Source organism: Apodemus sylvaticus, chromosome 2 (genome assembly GCF_947179515.1).
Source record: "Apodemus sylvaticus chromosome 2, mApoSyl1.1, whole genome shotgun sequence".
NCBI classification, from domain to species: domain Eukaryota; kingdom Metazoa; phylum Chordata; class Mammalia; order Rodentia; family Muridae; genus Apodemus; species Apodemus sylvaticus.
The window spans coordinates 32,371,543-32,399,056 of record NC_067473.1 but is presented as its reverse complement, the minus strand read 5'-3'; the positions used below and the strand labels follow the sequence as shown (position 1 = coordinate 32,399,056).

Below are 27,514 nucleotides of genomic sequence, written 5' to 3'. Positions count from 1 at the left end.
GAGTGAAGGCTTGAGAAGGACCTTCTCTGGCCATGGAAGAAGCTAAAAGGAACTCTAAAGGGCCAAAAAGAACCAGATTCCCCCCACAACTATCCAAATCTACTGGACATGTCAACAAGGAACAGAAATGAGTCTCTTTAAAAATGTTCACCTTTTCTCCCCGCGCATGCCGCGCATGCATGCGTGTTTGTGTGTTTGTGTGTGTGTGTGTGTGTGTGTGTGTGTGTGTGTGTGTGTACACAGAGGTCAAAAAGAAGCTCGCAGCACTTGGATCTCTCCTCCCACCACATGGGCTTCAGAGGCTGAAGTATGGTTTCAGGCTTGTGAGCTTTACCCACTGAGCCATCTCATCTGTACTTGATCTCATCTGTACCTGAACTTTTTAATATAATTTTGATTGTCTGTTTTTATTTTAAAGATTTATTTATTTATTGTATGTATGTGAGTACACTATAGCTGGCTTCAGACACACCAGAAGAGGGCACTGGATCCCATTACGGATGGTTGTGAGCCACCATATGGCTGCTGGGAATTGAACTTAGGACCTCTAGAAAAGCAGTCAGTGCTCTTAATCACTGAGCCATCTCTCTAGCCAGTACCTGAACATTCCTAAGGCAAGGAAGTAATTAGCTATCTCTATTAATATTATAGAAACTCTACAAAAGAACAATTGAGTTCTGTCAACTTTAAAGTACAGTATGAACAGATATGAGAAATGTAAAAAATGAGATATATATGTATCTGTATTCCTTTAGTTTGAGTTCTAAAACAATATAAAAAAACAACACTCTGGGGAAAAAATATAAGTTTTCTTTCCTACTTGAGTAGCAGCAAAATGATTTAATATATTGCTGAAAACATCCGTCTGTTTAAACAAACAAGTAAAAATGTTCTTGTTTAAATAAAATAAATGAGATGGTTCAATTACTTAAACTACTTGCTCCTATAACAGCAACTACAGGTAAATAGGCCAATAACAGCCTAATCACGGAGTGAGCAGTTAAATCCATAGTAAACTATAGATGAGATGAAGCAAAAAAAAGTTTAGGAAAAGAATAAGTACGTAAAACCTTATGGATGTATGACTGCCTTTTAGGTTAACCTACTGATGCCAAGATTATAAACAAAAATCTCCCCTAAAATATGTGCAAATCTATCAATTTTCTCAACATTAAACAGTCTAGTAAATTAAATCTACCCTACAAGGTGTAGTTCCACAATAATATCCTTAGGCCCAGCAAAGGGAACATATCATTGACCGGAAATACACAACCACACTTCTCCAGAGTAAATAAGTTCAACAGAATGAAGTCTCCAGAAATAGGGAAGTACAAATATTTATTCTAACATTTACTTCCATTAAATATTGACACTAAAGAACCAAATACCTAACTATGAAGCAGTTTATCCAAAATCAAGTGCTTCATTAAAACTGGAATAGCGGAAAAACAGAAGAAAAAATCCTGAAGAAAAAAAAACAAAATGACACCTTCATCAAGGCCAGGAAGGTTTTGCTGCTGTTGTTTTGTTTTTTAAAGAACAGATAAAACACTAGTTCATGTTTGCATGCATAGAACACACTCCATGCCAACCATTCTACCAATATTATACATAAAAGATTGTCAGGAAGTAATGCCAAAGATTGAAAACAACTTGAAAATAAAGTAAATGCACTACTAGAAATATTTTAGAATAGCATCATCCTTTATTCCTCTAATCATAAAACTGGCCATTTCATCTTAGTCAATAATCGTCTATGAAAATTACTGATTGAACAGTTCTTGAGTCAAGATTAGCAATCCCCAGTAGATAGAAGTAGAGGTTCCAGTATTTATTGACATCTAAGTTTAAAATTTTAGCTTAAATAATGGGATAACCTTATTCAATTCCAGTGCCCCGCAACATGAGTGAAATAATCTAGATTTTAGTTTGGGAAACAACTTGTCATTAAAAATATACATTAGAGCTGGGAATTGGAATACAAACGTGAGCACCACCTCCAGATGTACTGGAGACTCATCTCAATGTGGGAGGAAGATGAAACCACACCAGCCTAATTATGCAAAAAAGATGACTCAACTGTTTTTCCCTCTCTCCCCCTCCCTCTCCACCTGTTTTTCTTAATCCTTTCAATGTAGTGTTGATATGGGATAAGAACTGAACAAAATGTAAAACCATTCAGCAAACACACTAAGATCCTTGAGCTTCCCATGTACTCCAGTAGACTGGTCTTATTTGTATGAGGCAGCCACTACTTAAGATATTCCTAAATGTTTTTAAAGATTATGTTTTACTATTTTAATCAGAGTGTAGCTATAGGTGCTTTGGTTGGTGATACCTAATTACTTCCAAATAAATATATTCCATCACAGTCACATGATCAACTTGATGGGCTGTCTTGAAGCACTGACAATATATATGCCTATTTAACAAACCAGAGAAGAAAGAATGAGTCTCCCAAGGAAAACTATGTAAGTAACTGCAAAGACAATTGCTGGTTAACCACCTTTCTTTAAACTCTAAAGTAATGTTGGTTAATGCGAACTGCTACTATTTGAAAGCTAAGTGGGTTGTCACAGTAACAGGCTAAAGTGTATCTTCCTGGCTGACAGGGGGGCCTCAGTATCATCATTCAGTGTCTCAGACTTCCTTCATCTTTTAATCACTATTCTTCTAGACCTCCTCAGTCTTCTGCAGGAATCTATTTCTGGTAGAGAAGGAAAGATCAAGAATAAGGAAGATCAAACTAACATTGAACAGGATAAAAGCGTCATATGCCATTTAGCTTGTTATGATGTAAGGAGCAAGGCTACAAAGTATACTCTACAAGTGGACTTATACAAGGAAATAAAGGATTTAGCAAAAACACAGAAATCTTTACAACAGAAAGGTCTGAATTATCCTGAGGGACAATTTGAATCAAGTTTTAAAGTCAGTCTCACTGGGCTATCATAATTTGCCACTGCAAACAGGGTAATCTAAATTAGTCAACACTATGTTGACTTAGTAATTTTTATTTTGTTTATTTTCAAAAATCTTAATCACCCCTACTAAAGATTCACTTTCATTGAGAATACCATAAATAAAATTTTCTCCCCAAAAAAAGATTTTTTAAAAAAGTGTTAGGATAAATGTGTAATTCCTCAATGTGATATCCTTACACAGGTTTGGAGAAGAGTACACTTACCTAAAAGTTCTACAGGTTTATCAGAGATATGAGGTATGTAATTAAAATTAGATTTTAACTACACATATATGTGTATCACATCTAATAGGAAAAATAATTTGCTGAGCAACATAAAACAACATATCTATGCTAAATATTCTAAGTTTAACAGCAATTTACAAAACATACTTTAAAACTACATTTTAATTTATTGTGCATATGTGAACACTTGCATTACATGTACAGGATAGAGGACAACTTTCCAGAGTCCATTAACCCCTTCCACCACGCGGTTCCAGAGGACAGAACTCAGATCAGGCTCAGAGGAGACATCTTTGCCAGCTGAGCCACCTCACTGGCCCTACGGAACACCTCTGATAAACTAAAATCTCTTGGTAAGCAAGGACTCCAGTGCTACTGTCTGTTATAGAATACTGTCTGGTATAGAATTGGGAGCCTTTTGAAAACAGGCTGTTGTATTTTCAAATGCCTAGTTTCATCGATCTTACTGAAAGATCAAAAAAGCACTTTCTATCCAAAAAAGACTATATTCATCATTCTCTTCTACTTTTAAAAGAACATTCATTCTCTTAGTAGTGTTTGTTCTAATCTATATAGCACAAGGGAAATAATATAACAAATCTCAATGTCTTTTCAGAGACTTTTCAGTAACTGTCAACTCAGAAGAATCTTTAGTAAAATTTCAAACAAGCTGACAAACATTAAAACATTTGAGTAGAGGAAGATATTTGGTGAGTAGAAATATCCAAAGTGACTACTCTCAAGAAACTGACACTTTTTTGTAAGTCCACAAGGGCTTAAATAGCTGGAACAAAACAAAAGGTACCTTGGCAGGTAGTTAGTGCTTCAAAAGATAATGAGAAATAACAATTACCTCCTCCTGAAAAAGGTGGGGAGATTTGAAGGCTACTTGCAAAGATTTCAGGAGTTTTTGGGAAAAATCATGTATGTTAGAGAAAGAGACACTTCTAACAGGGACCATGAATTCAAAGCAAAAAGTGACAAGAGAACATTTACTTAATAAACCAAAACAGAACATTTTCTTAAAAACAGCAAGTTCAATCAAGCAAGAAGACAGGTTCAAAATGGATGTGTCAAAGAGTGAATCTTTTATGTCAAGCTAAACATGGTAGATTTTATTTCTTATTAACCTTAATTTAGAAACCAAAGACATCTTTTATAAAAATCACTTTTATAAAAAGTCTAACAGGGGATAGTTAGCACCTGGATGGAATGTAAAAAAAACCTGATATATTGAAAAGAATTCTGAGACAGAATTCTTTCTGGTCAGAAGGGAAAAATGAGTTAGAAGGAAAGTCAAGCTTTATGTTGGCACAAATCATCATCATCATCATCATCATCACTATCATCACCACAATCATCCAATACTCTAAATTTACCATGACTGTGTTCAAAAGTGCCAACAAAGAAACCATTTCCACATCAAGTCCTTGACTTTAAACTTGAATCATTCAATATTCTCATCTTGATAACCGTTCTTCTAAATTATCTCTGTACAAATGAATTATTAAAGCATGATTCAAACTTGAAACTACATAGTTAAATATTTATTAATTATTTTATTCTTTTAGTACCATAAAACAATTCTAGCATGTATTCTGAACAATTTTCAAACATGTATTCTGAACAATTAATTTCCAAACGAAAAGAGTGTAGTGTACTCTACTATGTGAAAACATAGGTCCAAGAAGAAAGGTACTAACTTCCCAAAGATAGTTATGCTTAAAAATATTTAGATTTACCCGGGCGGTGGTGGCGCACGCCTATAATCCCAGCACTCTAGGAGGCAGAGGCAGGCAGATTTCTGAGTTCGAGGCCAGCCTGGTATACAGAGTGAGTTCCAGAACAGCCAGGGCTGTAAGAGAAACCCTGTCTTGAAAAAAACCAAAATCCAAAAAACAAACAAACAAAAAATTTAGATTTTTAAGTTTATAGAATATAGAGAGGTTGGTATTAATCTTTAATAAGTTTTACTATGAGAATAATCACTCTACTCCACAGAAATGTCACACTTTTGTGTGTGTGTGTAGGTGTGCTATAACTGTTTATAGGTGCCTGCGGAGGCCAGCAGAGGGTGTCAGGACACCTGAACTAGAGTTACAAACAGCTGTGAGCCCCTTAACCCAGGTGCTAGGCATGGGACTCCAATTTACTGCAAGAGCAAGCACTTCACTTCTGAGGTATTTCTCAAACCCCTATACTTTTTCTTTTAAGTTCAGACAGGGTCTTTTGCTCAGAATGGCTCTAAGATCACTATCCTCCTGCCTCTATCTGATATTATAGGTATGCATGACTACACCTAGCTTAGACTTTTCAAAGCTTGCTTCAATTTTGAATGTAAAAAACCAAGACAATTTTGCACTCAAAAATTAAGAAGCCCATAAGAGAAAAGTAAGATGTATTTGTTAAAGATAAGCAGGTTGGAAAGATGGCTCAGTGGTTAAAAACAGCTGAGTTTGATTCCCAGCACCCATATGCCAGCACCCATATGTCTGTTAACTCCAGTCCCTGGGGAATCTGACACCCTCTTCTGGTCTCCCTGACTAGGCACATGTGTGGTGCAGAGATATACATGCAGGGCAATACACCCATCCATTTAAAAAAAAAAACAAAATTTTTAAAATAATATACTTAAGTTTAATGATTCACAAAAGGTACCGTGTTGACACTAAAAAATTCTTCTCCAAACACCAACACAACAAATCTATTCTTATCAAATAACTTTAAAGGAAGCAGTTTAGTGCACAAGTTCAACATTTAAACCATTCCTCTTGGAAAGAAACATCATTGTAATGATGTAAGTAGTAAATTACCTCATAATTACAGAAATTCAAAACTGAACCCGGTTGGGTCTCCACTGACTTTATCTTATGTCAGGGGTCACTACCATTCACTGTACTAAAATGGAAGTACTACAAAAAAAGTACTACCATGAACCTCTATACTATGTGGAGAGAGCATCAGGAACTTCTCATCTGGTGACTGAGAAAGAAATGTGCTTTTCTGACACATACAGGTGTTCTCATTCTCCTCTTCTCTTCCCTTCTTCCCAACCTGGAAAGCTTTACGTTAAGAGGGGAAGAAAAGAAAAGCAAAAAACCCAACCCAAACAAACAAAAAACACCCTCTGGGAATATCTAATTATAAACAAAAAATTCCATTCCTACAAATAAATGACTAGACTAATGATGTTTACTCATTGTTTTGTCTTCTGACAGTGATTAAGAATATAGGGGTTTCTAAAAGCTCTTTCAAGAAAGAACTACTTCCTAAGACTGCTTAGGAATAGCACTATTATTATGGACTATTATATGGAGTAATGTTTCTTTACTTGTTCTTTTATTTGTTTTTCTGGTAAGGACACAATTAGAGAAGAGACCTTGGAATATTTATCTAAAATAAATTCATCTTTTCACAGGAGAGCAGGGGGAGAGGAAGAATAATTAGTACAGGAATTCTTTCCTTTTTAGGAGTTGTTTGAATTCCAAATTTCTGAGAACTTTCAAACTTAGACTGGGGAAGTAATGGAAATGATATATCCATATTCATTTATATCAGCTTCTTAGGGTATTAGCTAATTTTGCTAAATGTCAGAACATTTATTCAGCAAAGAGAAATTATACTATTCAGAAATATGTTTTAAAAACCTCAGATGAGCCTCAACCTTGTATAACTGACTTCCTAAACAGTTTGTGCAAATAACATTTTGGTAAATTAAATCATTTTACTTGTATATTAAGTTAAAGAATCTGTAAAGCAAATAACCACCTAAAAAGCTGCAGGGCGTGGTGGTGCACACCTTTAATCCCAGCACTTGGGAGGAAGAGGCCAGCCTGGTCTACAGAGTGAGTTCCAGGACAGCCAGGACCACACAGAGAAACCCTGTCTCAAAAAAACTAAATAAATAAATAAATAAATAAATAAATAAATAAATAAATAAAAATAAAATAATAAAAAAATAAAGCTGCCTGGTCTACAGAGTGAGTTCCAGGACAGCCAGGACCACACAGAGAAACCCTGTCTCAAAAAAACTAAATAAATAAATAAATAAATAAATAAATAAATAAATAAAAATAAAATAATAAAAAAATAAAGCTGCCTGACAGTTTTCCATAATAATAAAACAAATTGATATATAACTCACATTTTCCTTACCTGGGTTTTAGAGATAGTACAATTACACTTCTAACTAAAAGAACCACCAAATTTTGGGCATGATGGTGTTAAATTACTGGAAATATAAATTTAGATCTTTATTCCATGGAATCTCATTAGGTCAAAATCCACTTGACAGAATTCCAAATGGCTGCTCAAAGAGGGAGAATTGGTCTTCCCTAGGGATGAGCACCCTAATTGGTATCCAGTAACAAGTAGTAATACTTATACAAGCAACATTAAATGTACTTGGCAGGTAGTATTTATGTAGTTATGCTTTTATATATAAACAAGCAGTATGAGCGGAACACTAATAAGAAAAACAAGCCACGAGTTTGAGAAGGTGTGGAGGTAGGGAGATGTGGAAGGGGTTGAAGGGAAAAAACCAAAAAACAAAGGGTAATTTATACATAGGTCGGCCCAGCGGTGGTGGCCCATGCCTGTAATCCCAGCACTTGGGAGGCAGAGGCAGACGGATTTCTGAGTTCTAGGCCAGCCTGGTCTACAAAGTGAGTTCCAGGACAGCCAGGGCTACAAAAGAGAAACCCTGTCTCAAAACAAAACAAAACAAAACAAAACAAAATTTGTACATAGGTCAAAATATTATGAGAAAAATGTTTGTTTCCATTTCAGACTTTTGGCTTCTTAGGAAATTGTCTCAGGGTCAAGGTTGGTTTACATATCGGTTTGTTAAATTACTTTGTAAGCAATAATTTTAAAGTCATTTAGTACATTTCATACTCTAAGACTAAAAACATGTTTAGTTTTGTCTAAACTTTGTATGTTACACAAAAAAAACACTCTATAAAAGCCTATGTTATAGCTTTCAAAATATGAACACTTGTGTAAAATTCATTTTTGTCCAAACTATTTCTATAGAAAAACACTGGTTCCTTCTATACAAAGATCTAAATCAGTGCTTTCCCAAACTTAGCCATATTTGAATGTTAAGTCCAAATCAAAGACAAAAACCCATTAGTGATCAAAAATTAATTTTCTATAAAAGGAGCAGCATAAATATAACCTATTAAATTTAATCTGTCATGTATTTTTAAGATTTCCTGTCTTATGATTATTCTTCAGTGATTTCATTGCAGAGTATGCATACTTGTCTCTTAGAGTGTGTGCACATGTATATTTATATAGCTGAAACAGAAATCTCTGTAAATCCTATATATGGATTTAATAAATATTTACTGCAGGGCCTTTTAAATACTAGATATCAGATTACATACTGTAATGCTAAAAAGAAACAGGTGTATTAGGTAAAGTAGGCATACCCACCAAAATTATCTTCATACATAGTTACAGAACATTCAGACAATTTTAAGATAAATGAACCAAATTTCAGCGAAACTGTCAAGGACTTCCAAATAGCTACATTAATTATGGACTGTAGGGGTGGTTATGCTGCTAAGGTCTGTTCCCCAATTGGTTCTTGATCTGTCCTGTCACTAAAGAAACCCACGGGCCAATTGCTGGTTAGAAGGTACTGGCAGGATTTCCAGGTCCCTGGAGGCAAGCAGGGAGATGCAAGGAAGGAGAGACAGTTTGCCATGCTTTGGGGAGAGAAAGCCAAGAGGCCATGTGAGGTCTCAGGAGAAGTGGGCTGTGGCTGCTCCAATAGGTGGGTGGTCAGAGATGTTTAGCAAGGACTAGCTTCAACTGACCAACTAAAGTTAGGGCAGGTAGGAAGAGCAGAGCTAAGAGTAATAAAGGCATGTTTTCCAGGCAAGAGATAGAGCCTAGCAATTATGCCAAGAAAGCAAGTTGAAAATGAACAACTGTGTGTCTGTCTTTTATCCATGGATTCAAGGGAAGCTGGGAGATAGCTGGTAGTATGGCCCATTCCTGGAGCATAGGCCAGGTAGTAAAAAGCTACACGCAAAGATGGACTAACAATGGGAATCAAACATACAAAGACTCATCAACCCCACTGTGTACTGACTATGGAGTTTTTTTCATATTGAGAAACTTCAAGAAGAAAGTATTTTTAATGATTATAAAACAACAATAGTTTACTTCATCACTTTCTATACTTTCCTATTTCCCAAATTCCCTACTTAAAATTCCAGATGACTTACCACATGGTTATATTCAGGGATTTTTCTTCAATATTCTATTTGACACAAAAATATGATTTATCAAGCATCTGTTTGTTCTTTCATAGGTTGGATATGAAATGTAATCCTTAAATAGCAGTTATCTGTATAAATATGTTAACTTTTTGAGTGTATGGCTTAGGCAAAGTGAAAAAACACAGCAACCATCCTAAAGACAAACATAAGAGTAACCATAAGGACTATAATGCTAATATTACTTTAAAATAAAAACTACAAGTTAAAACAAATAAAAATAGGTAATTTCTGAGTGCAAGAAAAATAAGTCATTGAGCACTCCACAAAAACAGCTACAAAAGGAATGATTACTACTTTTAATTCTCATCAGTAGTAGCAGGTATTTTAGTGGAAGCCAAGTCAAACTTATTTCAGTGGTCTCAAAAGGCATTATTAAGTATTGCTATACCTACAATACTTCACAAGAAACCACATTCAACAATTAGGACTTCTACAACAAAGTGTGTGTGTGTGTGTGTGTGTGTATGTGTGTGTGTGTTCAGAGTGCACAAAGGCCAGTGACATCACTCCAAGTTAAAACATGGGAGAACATTATACATACATACATACATATATATATACATATACATATACACATATATACATATATGTGTATGTATATATGTGTGTGTGTGTATGTGTATATATATATATGCAATGAATGCAGTAGATCCAGACATATTACAGAAGCCATGGAATGAAACTATTCTCAGTTTGAAAAATGAAAGGAAAATATATAACAGACTGATAACTTTAAAATAACTCCCTTGACCACTCCACTGTTCTGACATTTGAGAGAATGCTTTTTAAATGTGCAACTATAGATAGATACTAAAGATTCTTAAGGAAGATCAAAGACTGGATATTGGACAGCATGCCTGTAACCCAAAAACTCAAGAACTTGAGGCAGAAAGACAGACAACTTGTGCTACCCTTAACTATACCAGGGGACCTTGTCAATTAATTATTCTCTTAAGAACTATATTAACTTACAAATTTCTAATACTGAAAAAGATAAAAATCAGTTAATGAACTCTTCAGAAAGTTTTCCCATGACCATACTAGATAAATAAGACAATATTTATTACTACTAGCAGTTCATGAGTACTTTTCACCTTCAGAAATACAAGGCAGCAAGTAGCAGTGCTTTTTAGTTTTTTGTTTAGAAATACTGCTAGATGACAGCAGAATTATTTAATTGTAATAACTTGGCAGACAATCTTAAACACTAACCTTGCCACATTACCACGGGTTTCACTAGCTTCTTCAACTCATTCTTAATTCTGGCAAGTAATAATTAAGGTACAACATAGTGGCACTCCGTTAAATTATATACGTGGAGTTCAAACTCACACTGCAAGCATGGCTGTTGGCTGCCAGGAAAGCTGACTAAAGCTACTGCCAGCTACTAAGACAATTACCTGAGACTAGTATCTGCTTAGTAATTCTTTGGGCATTAGGCAAGTCAGTTTATCACCATATATAACTAACTCTTAAGATTATGAAAAGAGAAAAGCACTTTTCACAGTGTAATATAATTTAAGAAACAGCTAGTTAGATGTAAATAGAACAGACACAATGATGTTCATAACCCTGAGCTCCCCGAGCCCAGGAACAAGGAGCAATGTCCATCTCCATTTCCACCATGTGCATGTGTGCGTGCCCCTCGCCCTGCCCCGTAAGAAGCAAGAGGAGAAAATGGCCATCCTTCCATATTCCATTTGTGTTTAGCCAACTGTCCTAAAGTTTTTACACACCCTGAAAGTATCAGAGCATGTCCCAGCACAACAGAATAGTGCCATGGAAACACAAAAGAAAACCCATTTGTCATTCTTTTACCTAAAAATATCAGCATAAATCATAAATCAACTGTGGAATCAACACGGAATCTAGAACTAAAAGAACAAAACTCTAAAACCATTTTCTTGCCGAATTTCAAAGTATACATAGCTTGGCAAATAGTTTCCCTCGAATGTTTTCTTCCTTTCTATCTACAGCAACTAGAAACCGGACAATACAGAGGAAGTCACCAAGTATTCATGAACTTGCCTCCTGTTATTTGCCTCAACAACATCAATATGAAATAAACCACAATGATAAAAGTATCAGTCATACCTATTTCTATAAAAATGACAATTCTGGATAGGTTTTTTTCTACAATATGTTCATAAATAATATTCTTTGATAGTTCAAACTTACTGCTAATTTACTAAATTTTATTTTGCAGAATAAGCACAAATATTTTCCTAAATTATCAGAAAAACTAACAATGTTCTGGTCATTTCTAGAAGTCCAGACAAAGGGTAAGGGCCTTTGGCGCTCCAGTCATTCCCATCAATTCTTTAGAAGTACTTTCTCTCTTCAGCTTAATTTTAGCAGACCAGTTAAGAGACCATGTGTTAGATCAGCTCAACTTCTTTTTAAATAAATATGTAGGATGAAAAAAAAAAAAAACACTGTCAAAGACTTGGTTTCTTAGACATTTAATAGGAGAACAAACAATATATACTGAACACAGATAACAATAGTACCAGGACAGGTGCTACGAAGAAGGCAACTTGGGTGGTATCTGGAAATTCTAAGCACTAGGAAAAAGACTGAACTAAAATTAAGACCCAGAGTCGTTGGTAATATGCACCTTGACACAGTTATTAGCAGCAAATAAAAGTTTAGTAAAACTGGCTTTTAAATTTCTTTTACAATTTCAGACTTAATTTAAATGAAGCAGAGTTTTGTTTCTTTAGTTCAAATATAACCCACAATATCACAAATAAAATAATTGAAAGAATGCCATTATCTTTCAATATTTATCCAATGTATACATCATAATTATCCTTTTCAAATATGTAAACCAGAGTAAATGTGAAATATACTCCAACCAAATTTTCAATAAATAGGCACACATAAAGCTTTATATACAGTTAAAAATTCATTAAGTTACTCTATCTATACACCTTATATATTTAATGTTCTATATGTTCATGTAAATAATATTTGGGAAAATATAATCTTTGAATGTAAGTTGATAAATTTATAAAATAAATTACTGATTAAATAACTGCTATTCATTCACTGATTTTGAAACTTTATGTACCATAAGGTAACTGACAGAAGGGAAAAAAAAAAAATCAGAGCCATAAATTAACACTATTTAGTTTAACTAAATAGAGATTAAGAACTTTCCCCAAAATCAGAATTCAAAGATTATTGTGGAAGCCTATATCTTAATGCAATTTCACTCAATGAAGGAAAGTTTAGAAATAATTTCTCATAATGACTTTAAGAAAAATAAATTTCAAATGGGGTAGAGTAGTACAGAAGAGAGCCTCCACCTCTAGAAATAGTAACCAGATAATAAACTTTCAGAAGGGAAATTAAAGAAATGTCTCTAAACAGAGGGGGAAAAATAGCAAAATGTTCTTATTTCACAACTAAGAACATTAAAATGACACAAAAAGAGGAAATTAATGAAGAGCTTAACACTTAAAGCAAATGACCAAGTTAAGCATATATATGTACATTAATTCAGTGCCTGCACTTACACATTCTATGCTGGCTGGCTTTGTATTATCTTTTAAATCATGCATAATTTCTTTATATATGACAAAAGCCTTTCAAGATTCCTGAGGGGAAAAAAATCTGATCAAATTTCACTCTAGAATTGCCAATTTCTTAGGAGTAGGAGGCCTAAAAAAAATCTGGTAGGTTGAATCAAAATTAACACACTATTTTTCATAGAAGAAACTAATAGTTACCAGATCTTCAGAAATTTTGTTACTAGATTTGGCAAAATAAACATAAGCAGGACTCTCCAAATAGAATACTTTAATGCAATTAGTTTTGCCTCTTTTATAACCTATAATTCTTTAATTTGGATATTTAATAATAATTTGGATATTTAATAATAATAGAAATAAGAATTTCTATTTGTTACCTACTATCTTATTTGTTTAGTATTTAAATCCATGGGTTTATTCTTAGATTTTAGAAAGCAAGTACTTTATATTTTATTTAGATCATTATTAATGACTTTATCTCAAAGATCATTAATTTTAACTCTAATACTCTGCTTTAGTCTCATTTGAATTGCTCTACTTATCTCAGAGGTAGAGTTTGTATATTACCATCACAAAAATAACTATTTGCATACTACTTTATGATTTTACATCTATTACAAACACATCACAGGGCGCCATAGGATGCATTCAGTAGCTTGTCATTCACCACTTCAAGACCCTTCAGAATCAAACAAGGGGAAGGATGACATTTTGTTAATAGCAGAAGTTCAGAAATGAATATAAATAATAACCTTGAAGTTTTAAAATACACAACAAAGAAAAAAATACAAAAAGAGAATGGTCCAGGAATACCAACAAAACACAACTTTCAATTTGTAATTTCCATGTCTTTTAAATAAAGCATGATGTTAGCAGGTTTATGCATATTCCATTACGGTAATCATTTAATTGTCTAAAGCTATGGTACAAAAATAAAGAGAATTACTATCTTTCTGCTGGATTTTAAAATATGATAAATTTTAAAACTGATTGTTCCCATTTACAGAATTCAGTTTTCTCCCCACTTTCTGACATAAGTATCAACTCTTTTACTTTAGCTTAATCCCATAAATATCTAAGCTAGGAGTGTTTATGAGAAAAACACTGACACTGGATTCAAAATTCTGCTTACAATTCTTTGTGATAAAAGAATCAGACAACTTAGTTTCTATATTTTCTTCCATAATTAAAGAAAATATGAATAAAATTCTGAATGCTTCCTTTTCACCCACAATCTAAATACCCATAGCTCTTAAAAGCTTTTTGTAAACAACATGTATCTCCATGAAATACATATCCCTTGAGTCAATGTCTACCTAAAAATCTGATGTGTAGTCTCTCAAAGCATAATATAATGTCTATCCCCACCTTGAAAGGTACAAAAAAAGGAAGGAGGAGAGCAGAGGAAGAAATGGTGCACGTTGTTGTTTTTCATTCATGCAGTAGAGTGATGTCAGTGTCTGCAGTAGCAGCAGCAGCAGCAGCAGCAGCAGCAGCAGCAGCAGCAGCAGGCGCTTTGGTCAATGGAAACTAAAACCCACTGATGTCAGAACCTTAGTGAATTCAAAAGGAACTAATTGAAATTGTTAAGTCACGGGATAGAATTGAAGTGGCTAAAGAGGCAGAACATGTTACTTATATGTTGTACTTTCAATATGGGCAGAGGAGAACAAGGCAGAATGTGGACAAGTAACATAGTAGTAATGCAATCAAGAATCTAGGAACATAAGAGCATGCTTTCAAAAATCCTAAGATGCAAGAAACTGACAAAACACCTGATGTTATAAACAGCAGAACTACAGCATAAAATGCTCCTCAATCCCAGCACAAGCTGTGACCCTGCAAATCTGTCTACTGCACAGACTCAAAACTAAGTGTTTTCATCATGCTTGCATTAAAATTGCATTAAACTCTGATGTGCCATTCTACAACAAAGAGTAGAATTTAAGCCTGATCACAAATTTCATTAAAACTACTTCATGATGGGGCATGTAATTCCTAAGCAATTAGGGCTTTTGAAGGATGTAGAAAAACAAGTTGTACTATTATCTGTGCTAAGATGTTACTGTTTATCAAGAAAAAGGAAGGAGGTACTAGGTGACCATTATATTGTTGCAGCAATTGCCAAAACTTCTCAAACTCTGCCCACAAAATCCTCTGCACACAATCTACAATTCTTATTTTTTTTACATTGTTCCTAAAAGATAATCCCCAAACTCCCATTAACAAACTGTTAAAGCTAAATCATTCAAAAATGTCTGTGACTGCTGCTGCCTTCTTTTCTTTCAGTTACCTCTCATTTAACACAGCCCCAGAAAATGTGCAAGGGACTTGCATATGGCATTAATCTGTTAGAAAATGGTGGACTTTTCTATAAAATGCAGCCAAAGATGTGTGTTCAGTTGTGGTCATTATTAGGGCGATCACGTTGTTTTCATTCATTCATTCAGGATTTGCTGGAGGATGTCAGTTTCTGCAGCAGCTGGCTTGACCTGGGGGAGGAGTGGGGGAGCAAATTCCTCCTGGTGCATACAGATTACAGGATGTATGTCTTGGTGCTTCTGCACTATCTACTGCACTTACATCCTACCCAGAGGCTTACCATCAAGGGATCTGAAAGCAAGTGCTTTAGCAACATGCTAATTACAGGTCTAAATTAAAGCTAAAAATGCCTAAACTTTGATCTATCGTATTGCAATCCTTTCTCTAACTCTAAACACCTTAAGATCATCCACCTTAAACAAAAATCCCACATACCACATAAACACTGTATGAAGCTTGGTAGTATTTCCCTTCTCAGCAGGTTTTTTTGTTGTTTTCTTTCCCTACTCCGAATGATTCCTTCCACTATGCAGCAGCAACAGCAGCAGCAGCAGCAGCAACTACAGCTCTAGATTAGGTAATATCTAAGAATATTAGGCACTCCACTCTCCCTTATGGCCTTTACGTTCCTGTTTTGCCTAATTTTCTTTTTCTCCCCTAGGAGTCAACTAGTTCATGCTCTATGTCCCTAGGCATAAACAAACCCAAACCCAAACAGAAAACATTAAGGGGAGTCCACAGCATCCACCCACTCACCATTACCTTTGACACCTAACAAAAAAGAAACTTGAGATCCCTACACAGCTCAGCTGAACTGGTATGTAAACTTAAAGATGGAAGGAAAAAGTGAACACACTCCACAAACAGGCTTTACGAAACTTACCACAAAAATCACCATTCGGGCATAAGCCACTTGTAGTGCAATAGTGATCTAATGCATGACTATATAAAGTAGATGAGAGGGTGGATAAACCTTATACACTTAAAACTGTCTCCCCTACACATGCAAAGGATATCCTAACAACCTAACTACTGCCATCAAGCCTCCAAAACACAAAACGAGCAAAACATACTCCAGACAAGAACTTTGTGGGAAAGCACAAAGGCTATGGAGATTACCACTACCACCTTCTTCACCGCTAGAGAGTTTGTGTGCCTGTTTAAAAGGGTTTAGCCCTGCTCCTCCTTCCCCGGCTCCAAACACAGAAAGCTAATAAGCTATTAAACCGAAACACTTTTCTTTTGCAGGCGAGGGATGCAAGATAAAAATCTGAGTGGCGGTGTGAGGGTCAGATAAAAGTTGATTTTCAGGTCGCTCCTTCAAGCCCTGCAGCGACCTCATGGGGGGGTGGGGGGGGAGTGAGATTCCCAAAGCTACTTTCACACCTTCGGTAATGCACTAGCAAACAGAAGCCCGGAGAGGCTGAAGTTTCCACGCAGGGCACCGTCGGGGAGACGCAGCCCGGGAGGACAGGAGGGTTGGGCTCGCTACCTCTGCACACGGGCGAGCCGGGACTCCGTCTCTCAGGTGAGCTGCTCCTCCGCTGGCTCTCGGGGGACCGTCTCGGGCGGCCCTTGGCGCGAGGCGCCTGCTCGGCTGGGGCAGCGGCGGGCGGTGGAGTCGGACTGGACGGGCTGGAGCCGCGGGCCCCTCCGGGCCCGGGGAGATTGCCGAGCGCGGCGGCAGCGGCGGCGGCCGGGCGCGTGGGGCTGTGCTGGCTGCCCCGCAGGAGCTGGTAGGGCACCGTGGCGCGGATGGGCTGCAGCAACCGGCCGGCTCCCGCAGCCGGTGCGCAGCTCCCGGCCGGTCCCGTCCCGCTCCCGGCAGCGGCGGGCGGGGAGCCCGCGGTGCTGCGCCGCATCCTCTGCGGCGCGGGGTGAGGGGTCTGAGAGGAACTGGAGGACGCGGTGGACATGGTGGCTCCGCGGGCGGGCGGGCGAGCGGGCGCGCGAGCGAGCGTGTGGGAGCCGGCGCGGCGGTGCGTGCGATGTGTACGGGGGAGGGGCGGCGAGGGGCGGAGCCGCGGGGCTCCCCTTCCGACGCGCACCCCGCCGCCGAGGGGGAGGGGACGCCGCGACGGCCAACGTCCAACGGCTCGACCGCCCCGCGGCGCTCTGCGGGGCGCTCACGGCCGAGCCCGCGTCGAGCCCGTGGCCGCCGCCGCCGCCGCCCCGGGCATCGCGCTGACAGGGCACTCGCCGGCTTCCCGCGGCTCCTCAGCCCTCGCGGGGGTCTCCCGCGCGACAGGACCCGGCGACTACGGGTAGCGCCGGGACTTTGGCCTCTGAGGAAAGAAAGGGGCCTCGAGGCGCCTCGCGCTGCGCGGAACCCGCGCCACCGCAAACGCCGCCGCCGCTGCCGCCACCTCGACCCGCTTCTCACTCGGAATGGCAACTAATCCTGTGTCGGCGCCCCGCCTCCGGCCCCGCCTCTGGGCGTTCCGGACCCGGGCTCCTGCGGGTGCGAGCGTCCTGATTGGCAACGCCACCCTACTCCAGCATTTCAAGGATTGGTTGTACAGTCGGAGTGAGAGGAAATTCGGCCAATTATGATACTACGTTTCCGCTCTAGGGGCGGAGCATGGAAGTGGATGAGAGAGGAGGGCCTCGCGGGGAGGGCGGGACAAAAGAGTTGACAGCCCTGGAGGTGAGGGTCGGGCTAGAAAAGTGGGTCCATGCGTGCCCTGCCCGTGCTCTGAGCCCAAAGACACGCGCGCGTTCCGTAAGCAAGTTGCTAGGGTTCCACCCTCCAGAGCTCTCTACAACCTGAGGCTGAGGACGCTGAAGCCAAACCAACTTTGCAAATACACCTGCATCCTGTGAGACGTTTTAGTTAAAGCTGAATAAAGGATGCCTAACCCTTTTAATCTTAGAAATATCTTTAAGTGTCTTAGTCAAAACAACTTCAGAAGTAGTGTATGGATGAACAAAATGCACCTGCCATTACAACCTTTTGTAGTTACAGGGTGGGGTGGAGAACATCAAGTTCAGAATTGTAGATGTCAACAAGAAAATTTACTTCATCGTTTCATCAGATTTATTAATGGAGGGCACCTAGTTTACTACCCAGAAGCAGGTGGTCTCTTGGGAGAAATACCAGGCATAATGTAACAATTCATTGTGGTTATTTTCGTCTGTGTGATGGGTGGGACAGGAGTGGGGGGGGGGTTATTCTTCTGCAAGGAAAATGAGAAGTGCAAAGATTTTTAGATGGGCATAAGAAAAATATATATTAGAAAAAATATTGATGATGCCTAATCAAAATACAAAAAAATTAGCATCTAGTACTATATATCACTACATTAGTCATAGTTACACGCTTTATCACATATGAAATAATAGCTGATATTTACTAAACATTCACCACGTGCCAGCTGCTGTTCTAAGGACATTATTACGTGTTAACTCATTCGTTCTTCACATAATCCACAAGGTTTGTGCTGTTATTAACCTCAATGGTTTCCTATCTGGGGCACAAAGACGTTAATTGTCTTGTCTGAGATTACTCAGCTAAGCAGGAGCTGAGAGCTGAGACCAGAGGGCCCAAGGCAGAGTCTGCAGAAGCCCCGTCCATGCCTTAGTGCCTCCAAGCATAAGATGTATGTTCTGATCAAAAAGTCGTTATGGTAGCTCACAGATGTCCAAAAGCATTTTTATAAATGAAAAGCAGCTCCTTTTTCTTACTTTCTAGAACAACATATATTTTAATTATATCTTGAACAAAATGACTTTAAAATTTGTCTTTGGTATTGGTTGTTCCACCTAAAGATTAATGGTTTCATATTATAACCTTTTGGGAATAGAAACAATAAATGGCTTCTTTCAGTGATTTTTTTTTGAAAAGCAAGAATAAGATGATAACAAATATACACTAAAAATGTATAAAGTTGGCAAAGGCCTAAAGTTGGTGATTTGGTTCCAGCATAGCTTCATTATGGTGATGGCCTCTCTGGTCACTTCCATCTGAGTGTGGAACAACTACAACACGCGGATCACGACGATCGTAAATTCATAGTAAGCCACATTTGGCATTGATCAGTAGCATTTCGTTTGGATCTAAAAACAATATAGCTGGCCATAATTTTAGGTTTCTTGTTCATTCAGCTCTAACATAATGAAGTTAAATTGTATCTGAAATCTAAATGAGAGAATTTGTTTGAGTTTTGAAGTGCCTTTTTGTTAGGCATCTGGTGCTAGAAATTGAACCCAGAGCCTTGCATAGGCCGCTCAAAGTGCCGTGCCATTGAATTACACCCCCAGACACTATCTGATCTTACAATACTATTTTCAGTTTCCAGGAACTTACCATGAGTTATTTGAAATTCCAATCATTTTCTCTTTATTCAAGAAAACATGGTCCCTCTAAAAACTTTATTCTCATGAAATAAGAAGTGATGGTCAAACCTAAGAATTTAAATGAGCTACAATAAATACAGCACCTGCCTTCAAATGCCTGTTAGTTAAATGCATGATAATTTATTCTTACTGAAGATGGTAACAAAAGCTAAGAGAATATGGAAGCATTGGAGAAAGTAAAATTTAAACCCTGGAGCCACAGTATGGGTTGCCGGGCTTGAAGTCCACCGTTACACCACTATAACATAGACAGGGCCCGTGCAATTTCCCTGTTTGTTGAATGTGTGTAATGACCTCTGAACATTTTACATAAATCGTAATGTTAGTTATAAACCCATTGCTACACCATTCTGACTTGAAGGAGTGAAAGCACAAGTTGATAACTTTAGAAACATGTCTGTTGGCTCAGTGGGGAAAAGAAAGCACTTTCTCAAACCTGACCTCATGAGTGTGATTCCCCAGGACTCAGGACAGAAAGAGAGAACCAACTTGCCCAAGTTTTCTTCTGATCTATTCTAGTGACAAACACACACAGATACGCACACACACGGGCACATGCACAACACTCCATCCAAACTAAATGCATGTGATTAAAATTATAATAATGAACCCCTCTTTTCTCAGGTTTCATGTATATGGAACCACAATTTGCAAATCCCAGGACCGTCAGAAGACTAACTTAAAACAGGAGAAAGCAGAAGTTTCTAACTCCGTGCAATTAACAATACGCTGCCCCTCACAGAGAGAGAGAGCAAGATGAAACATTGGGAAGCCTGTAGTTCCATCTAGAAGCCACCAGTTCTGTCTGCTTGTTTCCTCTATCCATGCTTAGTATTGTCCCCAGTTTGAATATGACTTGTCCCCTAAAAGTCCTGCTGAAGTTTATCCCCAATGTGAGATATTAAGGATGGGAAAACTCAGAACTGGGGAGATGGGCTAGCTGTTGAGAGCACTTGCTGCTTTTCCAGAGGACCTAGATTCAATTCCCAGCATCCACATGGTGGCTCACAGCTACCTGTAACCATCACCTGTAATTAGGTGCCAGATGTAAATGTAACTTTTATGCTCCTGGTAAACTGTCATTTCCACGGCTTATTGCCCCAGTCTGCTAACCTAGGCCTAGACCTGGGAGTTTCTAGCCTCCATAGTATCTAATCTAGGCCTAGAATGTTTTCAGCTTCTGAGACCTGCTGCTGAATAAGCTTTGCCCTTTCTAGTTCTTTCTGAACTATTGCTGTTTTGGCTCAAACCTCCTCTGCACACTAATGGATTCAACTCTCTCTCTCTCTCTCTCTCTCTCTCTCTCTCTCTCTCTCTCTCTCTCTCTCTCTCTCTCTCTCTCTCTCATTGTTCTGCTTGACCTCAAACTAATTTTAGCAATCTGTTCTAATCTTCTGCTCCTTCTCATTCCCTGGATCCTTCTGTATTTACCTGTTGTGTGTAGCTTGTTCTTTCTTCAACCGGTCTATATAAAACTCTTCCTGTAGAATTCCACTTCTGCCACCGCCTCCGCCTCCGCCTCCTGCTCTTTCCATTGCTCCTTAAGTAGCTTCCCTTCCCTGTCTCTTCTAGCGAGAGTTGGGCATATCCCATTCTATCAAATTTTTCTCTGATTCATCACTTCATCCACTACTCAATTAGATGTCACTTCCAAGCATGGCTGCTTTCTTCTACAAACCAACTTTACCTTCATTGTTTGGGATTAAAGGTGTGTAGTAAGGACAGGTCATTATTCCAGCCAGAGGGATTAAAGGTGTGTTAATGGCCGAGCCACACCATAACACAATCTCAGGGTTCACAGTGTGATGAAACATCCTGCAACAATCACCTTATTCTGGTCTCAGAGGGCACCAGCACACACATGCTGCACAGATACACATGCTGGTAAAATGTCTCTACTAATAAACAATTTGGTGGTGGTTTTGTTGGTGGTGTTTGCTTGTTTGGCTTTGTTTTCTGCTTTGAAAGCACATGGAAACGTGAACCAGTGACATAACTCCACGGATGAGGGAGCTTGGGCATCAAGCCTGAAAGCTAGAGTTTTATCCTAGGAACCAACATGGAGAAAAGAGAGACCCAACTCCTAAATGCTGTCTTCCGGCCTCCTTGTGCACACCATGACACACACAGTAGGTGCACACACATACACACAAATAAGAATGCAAAAGTGTGGAAACTGAAACTGACTGCTTCAGAGGTAAGCACGTTAGGGTGGAGCCCTCATGGTTCAATCTGGTGATCTTATAAGCCTTATAAGAAGAGGAAGAGAGACTAGACATACATACACAAAGGCTTCCTGTCTCTTGCTCTGTGGTGCTCTACATCACTGACAGAGTTGCCAGGGACACTGCTAACAAAAAGACTATCAGCAAGAGACACCCCCACCACCGCCACTGCCACCATAGATTTTACACATCCCAAACAATGAGCCAGCTGAGCCAATTTCCCGAATAATCTGCCTCAGGTACTTTGTTGTGGTAATGGAGAACAGACTAATGCAGCGTTGCAGCTAACCCCAGTCTGAGTAGCATCCAGGCTGTCCAGATTAACAATGAGGTCATGGCTGGGAGAACACTCAACAGATCTGCACTGATGTTCACCTTAATCTGATTACATTTTCTTGTAGTGGATCCTTAATAACAGCAACAAAGCCTTGCCTGGTTTTTATCCCTGGCAGATGCTTCAAGTAAAATTCTCCATTGCCTGGGATAGCCTATCATTACGTTGGGCTTTGCCTTCCTTTAAAATGCTCTTGCTTCACACTTCCCCTGGCTATCAGTGTTCTGCTCAAATATCTCTGCCCTTCCGGTTGCCCTCTTAAAAACTGGAAGCACCCTCTAGGTTTCTTCGACGCCGACATAATTTCCTAATGTACCTATCACCATCCAACCTACTATACAATATTTTTGTTGTGTTTATAATAAAAAAGTCTTGAGGATTTATCAGATTTACAGCTGCTGGGTCTCCCCAGTGCTCAGGGCACAACAGATGACAATAAATGGCGAGGGGAAATGGCAACATTTAGTCACTATTTGTCTCATGAGCTACAAATTGTACCTTGCACTTGGTAGTTGAAACCTACAGGAAAAAGAAAAGAGAACAGAATTGGCAGAGAAAGGCAGTTCAGGAAGATTAGTTAATACGTGACATCTGCTGACTGGTAGGTGGCCCTATTTTTTTTTTTTTTTTTTTATAATAGCTATTCCCAAGAGTCAGTATAAGGGAACTGAAAAAATATTTAACTCAGTAGCACAGACCATCACCTGTAAATTAGAAAAACTTTGTTTTGTTTCTAAAAGAAACTCAGAAGAAATAATAGAAACCAAATATATTTGTAGCTGGTAATATGACAAAACTCACAAATTTCCAACGAACCCTGCAAAGGACCACAGTTTCTTTTTTTTTTCCTTTTCTTTTTTCTTTTTAGCTTTTAATTCCAATAGCAGCTGTGATTGCCAAGTGGTAAGTTAATCCCACACCCCAAAGACATGCAAATAACTAGACTTTTACCATTAAGCTGGAAGACTATATTATAGAAAACTACACATTAAGATAACCCAAGGTGGGGTGGGGCAATATTCCTTTCTACCCTAACATTGCATTTGTTTAATTCCCAAGCACACTGGGTCTGTAATATATTAAACCAGTGGTAGTCCGATGAAAGAAATCTGTTTTATTATATTTTAGATGAGAGTATATAAAGATTACCATGTGCCTCTAAATTAATTTCTTCATCTATTGATGATTTTTTGTTAATCACTAAAGCGAGTGTGTTGAAAGATTGTTAAAATGCAGTCAACATTTGGAGAATTGGTTCCTTAGTTACATACTTACTGCTCTTTCAGAGGATTTTGGTTGGATCCCAGACCCACATAACAGGCTCACAACTGTCTGGAAATGGGATCCAATGTCATCCTGTCCACTCTAAGAGCACCAGATAGACATACAGACAAATCATCATATACCAAAAATAGTAAAAACAAAAATAAGCACTCACCAGCAGTAATGAAGTTTCTTTATTATTTTAGACCTTTGAGGCATGTCTACTTAGTATTCTAGTGAGGAGATCCATATTGATGTGTCTAACAAAGATAGTGGAAGGCTTAGTAGCCACAATACTACACCAAGGCATAGGAGCTCTTCATGAGGTTACTTATTAAATATCCTTGACATGTCTGGCCTCTATTTTACAAACTGCAGAGTATACCCATTCTCACACTTTGGTAAACTGTGATCTATTTAGGATCAAAAGGATATGATATCTATGATAAAGAAGATAGAAACAAAGTACCATGGAGACCAAGGGAGAGGAAACCTCCCTTTTCTGGAAAACTTTCTTCTTCTTCTTCTTCTTCTTCTTCTTCTTCTTCTTCTTCTTCTTCTTCTTCTTCTTCTTCTTCTTCTTCTTCTTCTTCTTCTTCGATTAGATATTTGCTTTATTTACATTTCAAATGCTATCCCCTTTCCTCTTCACTCCTCCGAAAACCCCCAATCCCATCCTCCTCCCCCTTCCGGAAAACTTTTAAGACATGCATAAAATGGAATGCCTGGGACCTGCCTGAAGACTGCAGTGTGCCTTGGCTGGTTGACAGTGGAAGATAACATTGCATCAGGGAAGGATCTAGCTGCGGAGGGAGACATGCACTTTACTGAGAAGCACCGAGAAACTGAGATACGTGCAAAAACATGAGTGGAGCTACAGTTTAGGAAAATGGATGTAAGAATAATTTGCATGCGTTGGAGACTGAGAGGTAGAAGTCAGCGTAGGGGGCGCTGAGGGTGGTCTCTCGTGAGTTCAGTGGGCTAAGAAAGAAGAATGGCAGTGGGCATGGAGAAGGGGGCAAAGATGCAAATGGTACCGCTTAGCTGATGACCCTGCCAGCTGTCCCAGAAGATCAGACAAGTCTGAGGCTCCAAGTTTGGATGCCTGAGAAGACAGAAATGGCTTTAACTGGAGTAGGCATCAGGGCAGTCAAAGAGTTTGGGGAAAAGAGAATGCGTGGAGCTATACATTTAAAACTCAGAGAATATTAAAGTAGTGGTTTTCCTCTGTATCCTCCCCTCCCCTGCCTCCTTCTCCTTCTCTTTTTTCTTCTCCTCTTCCTCTTTCTCTTCTTCACCATCACTACTACTTCCTCTTCCTCTTCCTCATTAGTACTGACCTTGAAAATGGCAGAATTATGGATTTGGGAATTACCCATGTACACGATATTGTATTTAAAGCCATCAGTACAACTAAAGTTGGTAAAGCAGAAGAGCAAAACAAGGAAAAGAGAATCAAAGAAAATTTTGAAAATCATACATGGATGGGAAGAGAAGAGGAGAAGGGGAGGAAATGGGGGGAGGGAAAGGGCAGAGAGAAGTATTCTTCACAAAACTGAGAGTTTGTGTTACAAAAAGTAAGTTAATGTCCTTCTCCAAGAATCTTCTCCCAGGACAGAAAGTCTGGGCCTGCTGCTATATTTGTACCCACTAATCTTGCCCCTCTGGCTACAGTTGATTTGACTGACGTTCAATGAGTGATTAAAGCTGTGGCAATCATATTTTCTCTCCTGGGAATTTGGAACTAAGAATTGAAAGATAAAGCTATACCACTTTAAAGTATACGCCCAAAACAACCAGTCACTTTGCTTCAGAGATACCTGCATGGACTTTTTTTCCTGCATTATTCATGATATCCAGGTTATTGAATCAGTCTAAGTGCCTATCAATAGAAGAATGGATAAAGAAAATATGATGAATGTCTACAATGGGTTTTAGTCAGCCGTACAGAAGAAAGAAATTATGTCATCTTGAAGAAAATCAATGGAACTGGAGATAATCATGTTAAGTGAAATAAGCCAGACTCACAGAGACAAGGGCAGCGTGGTTTCCTCTCCTGTGGAATCTGTGCAGGGGGAGGAGAAGCACATGAAAGTAAAAGGAAGACTAGATGGGCTGTGGAAGAGGAAGCAGGGGAGGGGCAGATGGCAGAGAAGAGAAGATAAAGGGCCAGGAGGGACTGCTTGGCTGTTAGGAGAACCAGTTGCTAGCCACCCACCACTGACCTGACCAGTATTGCTGGCTAGTGCAATACAGCAGTGGACGGACAGTGAGCCCCAGCTTTTAGGAAACAGAGCTGTCCTACATAGGAATGTTGAAAGCTTGGGAACACCCTAGAAACAAGTAAAAGAAAATAGAAGATAATTGTCTCAAGATTGTATTAAGCAGAGAGAAGGGAGGGAGGGAGGGAGGGAGGGAGGGAGGGAGGGAGGGAGGGAGGGAGGGAGGGAAGGAGGGAGGGAAGGAGGGAGGGAGGGAGGGAAGGAGGGAGGGAGGGAGGGAGGGAAAAAAGAAAGGAGGTGGAAAGAACAAAGAACCTGCTGTTCTTGCAGAAGATCTAGGTTCAGTTTCTAGCACCCACACAGTAGCTTACAACCATACAAAACTCCATTTTCAGGGGAACTGAACCCCTCTCCTCTACAGGCACCAGGCACACACATGTGTACATACATACATACATACATACATGTAGATAAAAACACTAATACATATAAGAGGAAAAAATGAATAAGCCTAAAGAAGAATTTAAAGAAAGAGTAAGAAGGAAATATGTCAAAGCCCATTAAATGCCTATATGGGAGCATTACAGTGAAATCCTTCTATATAATTAATGCATGCTAATAAAAAGAAGAAAAGGGTTATTTTATTGAAGACATGGGTTAGGTAAACACAGAAATTTGTGCATAGCATGATCATTTTCTGTTACAAGTCCAAGGAAACAAAAGCAGAACTCTAAAAGAATGAAGTGACTTGTATAAAAGGAGAAATGAGCCGGGCGGTGGTGGCACACGCCTGTAATCCCAGCACTCTGGGAGACAGAGGCAGGCAGATTTCTGCGTTCGAGGCCAGCCTGTTCTACCGAGTGAGTTCCAGGACAGCCAGGGCTATACAGAGAAACCCTGTCTCGAAAAAAACCAAATCCAAAAAAAAAAAAAAACAAGAAACAAAAAAAAAATGGAGAAATGAGGTTAGATGCTAGGAAAAGGGCTCTTGAATGATCATGCCTTCCCCATTCCCTTCAGTTCTGCGAAACCATCAGCATCCTGCCTCATCACCATGGATACAACTCCAGTCCCTTTCTTCCATCAGATCTGCATTTACATGTTTCTCCATCCCTCCCAAAGCCATCTCTTCTACTTGTACCTCAGCTTCTATGTGTAGCTTTCTTCGCTCATATTTTCTTACCTTCTTGCAAAGTTCATTTCTTTAGGTATCCTCCCTCTCTCTACCACCAACAGCTTGATTGATCCCAATAATATATGCTAACATTACAACAGAAAAAGGGGTTTTGTCCTATTTCTTTCCATCACTATTCAGAATTTGATGGTCCTCTTGCAGGAACACATCTCCAGAGAAATGTCTATTCTTCGCTTCTGATTTCTTACCCAGTCTGGTTTCTACCCACTCCATGTCATCGACAATCACTAGAGAGTATCAAGAGATTCCATATTTCAGGGCACAGTGGATATCTATCCACCAGTCCTGCTCTTACACCAACCATCAGCCATTTTCCACACAACTGGTTAAGCTCAGCTTGTTGGAAGCATTCTCTAGTGTTGAAATCTAGGACACTGCAGTTGCCTAGTCTGTCCCTTCTCTAACCACCACTGACTGATACCTTTAGGGATTCTTTCTCTTCTACGTAGCTGTGGAAATTGAACCGAAGACTCTGCTTTCTTCTCTTTTGCTCATCTTCCTATCAATCTCAGCTTTAAATACTGTAAAATGCTGGCACCTCTTAAATCTATTTCTCCAGA

The 27,514-nt window shown here is 39.0% G+C and overlaps 1 protein-coding gene across 3 annotated transcripts in view; it reads right to left on the bottom strand.

The window, feature by feature from the left end:
• Positions 1–17,343, bottom strand: part of Glcci1 (glucocorticoid induced 1) — a 75,844-nt gene extending 58,501 nt beyond the window's left edge. For 2 of the 3 annotated variants that reach the window (XM_052173236.1, XM_052173237.1), the window contains exon 1: positions 16,852–17,343. In XM_052173236.1, the coding sequence (XP_052029196.1) occupies positions 16,852–17,275 (424 nt within the window). In that variant the 5' untranslated portion in view covers positions 17,276–17,343. Of the gene's footprint in view, positions 1–16,745; positions 16,811–16,851 lie in introns of those variants that run through there. The other variant, XM_052173238.1, reaches the window with a different exon arrangement.
• Between the last annotated feature and the right edge of the window lie 10,171 nt (positions 17,344–27,514).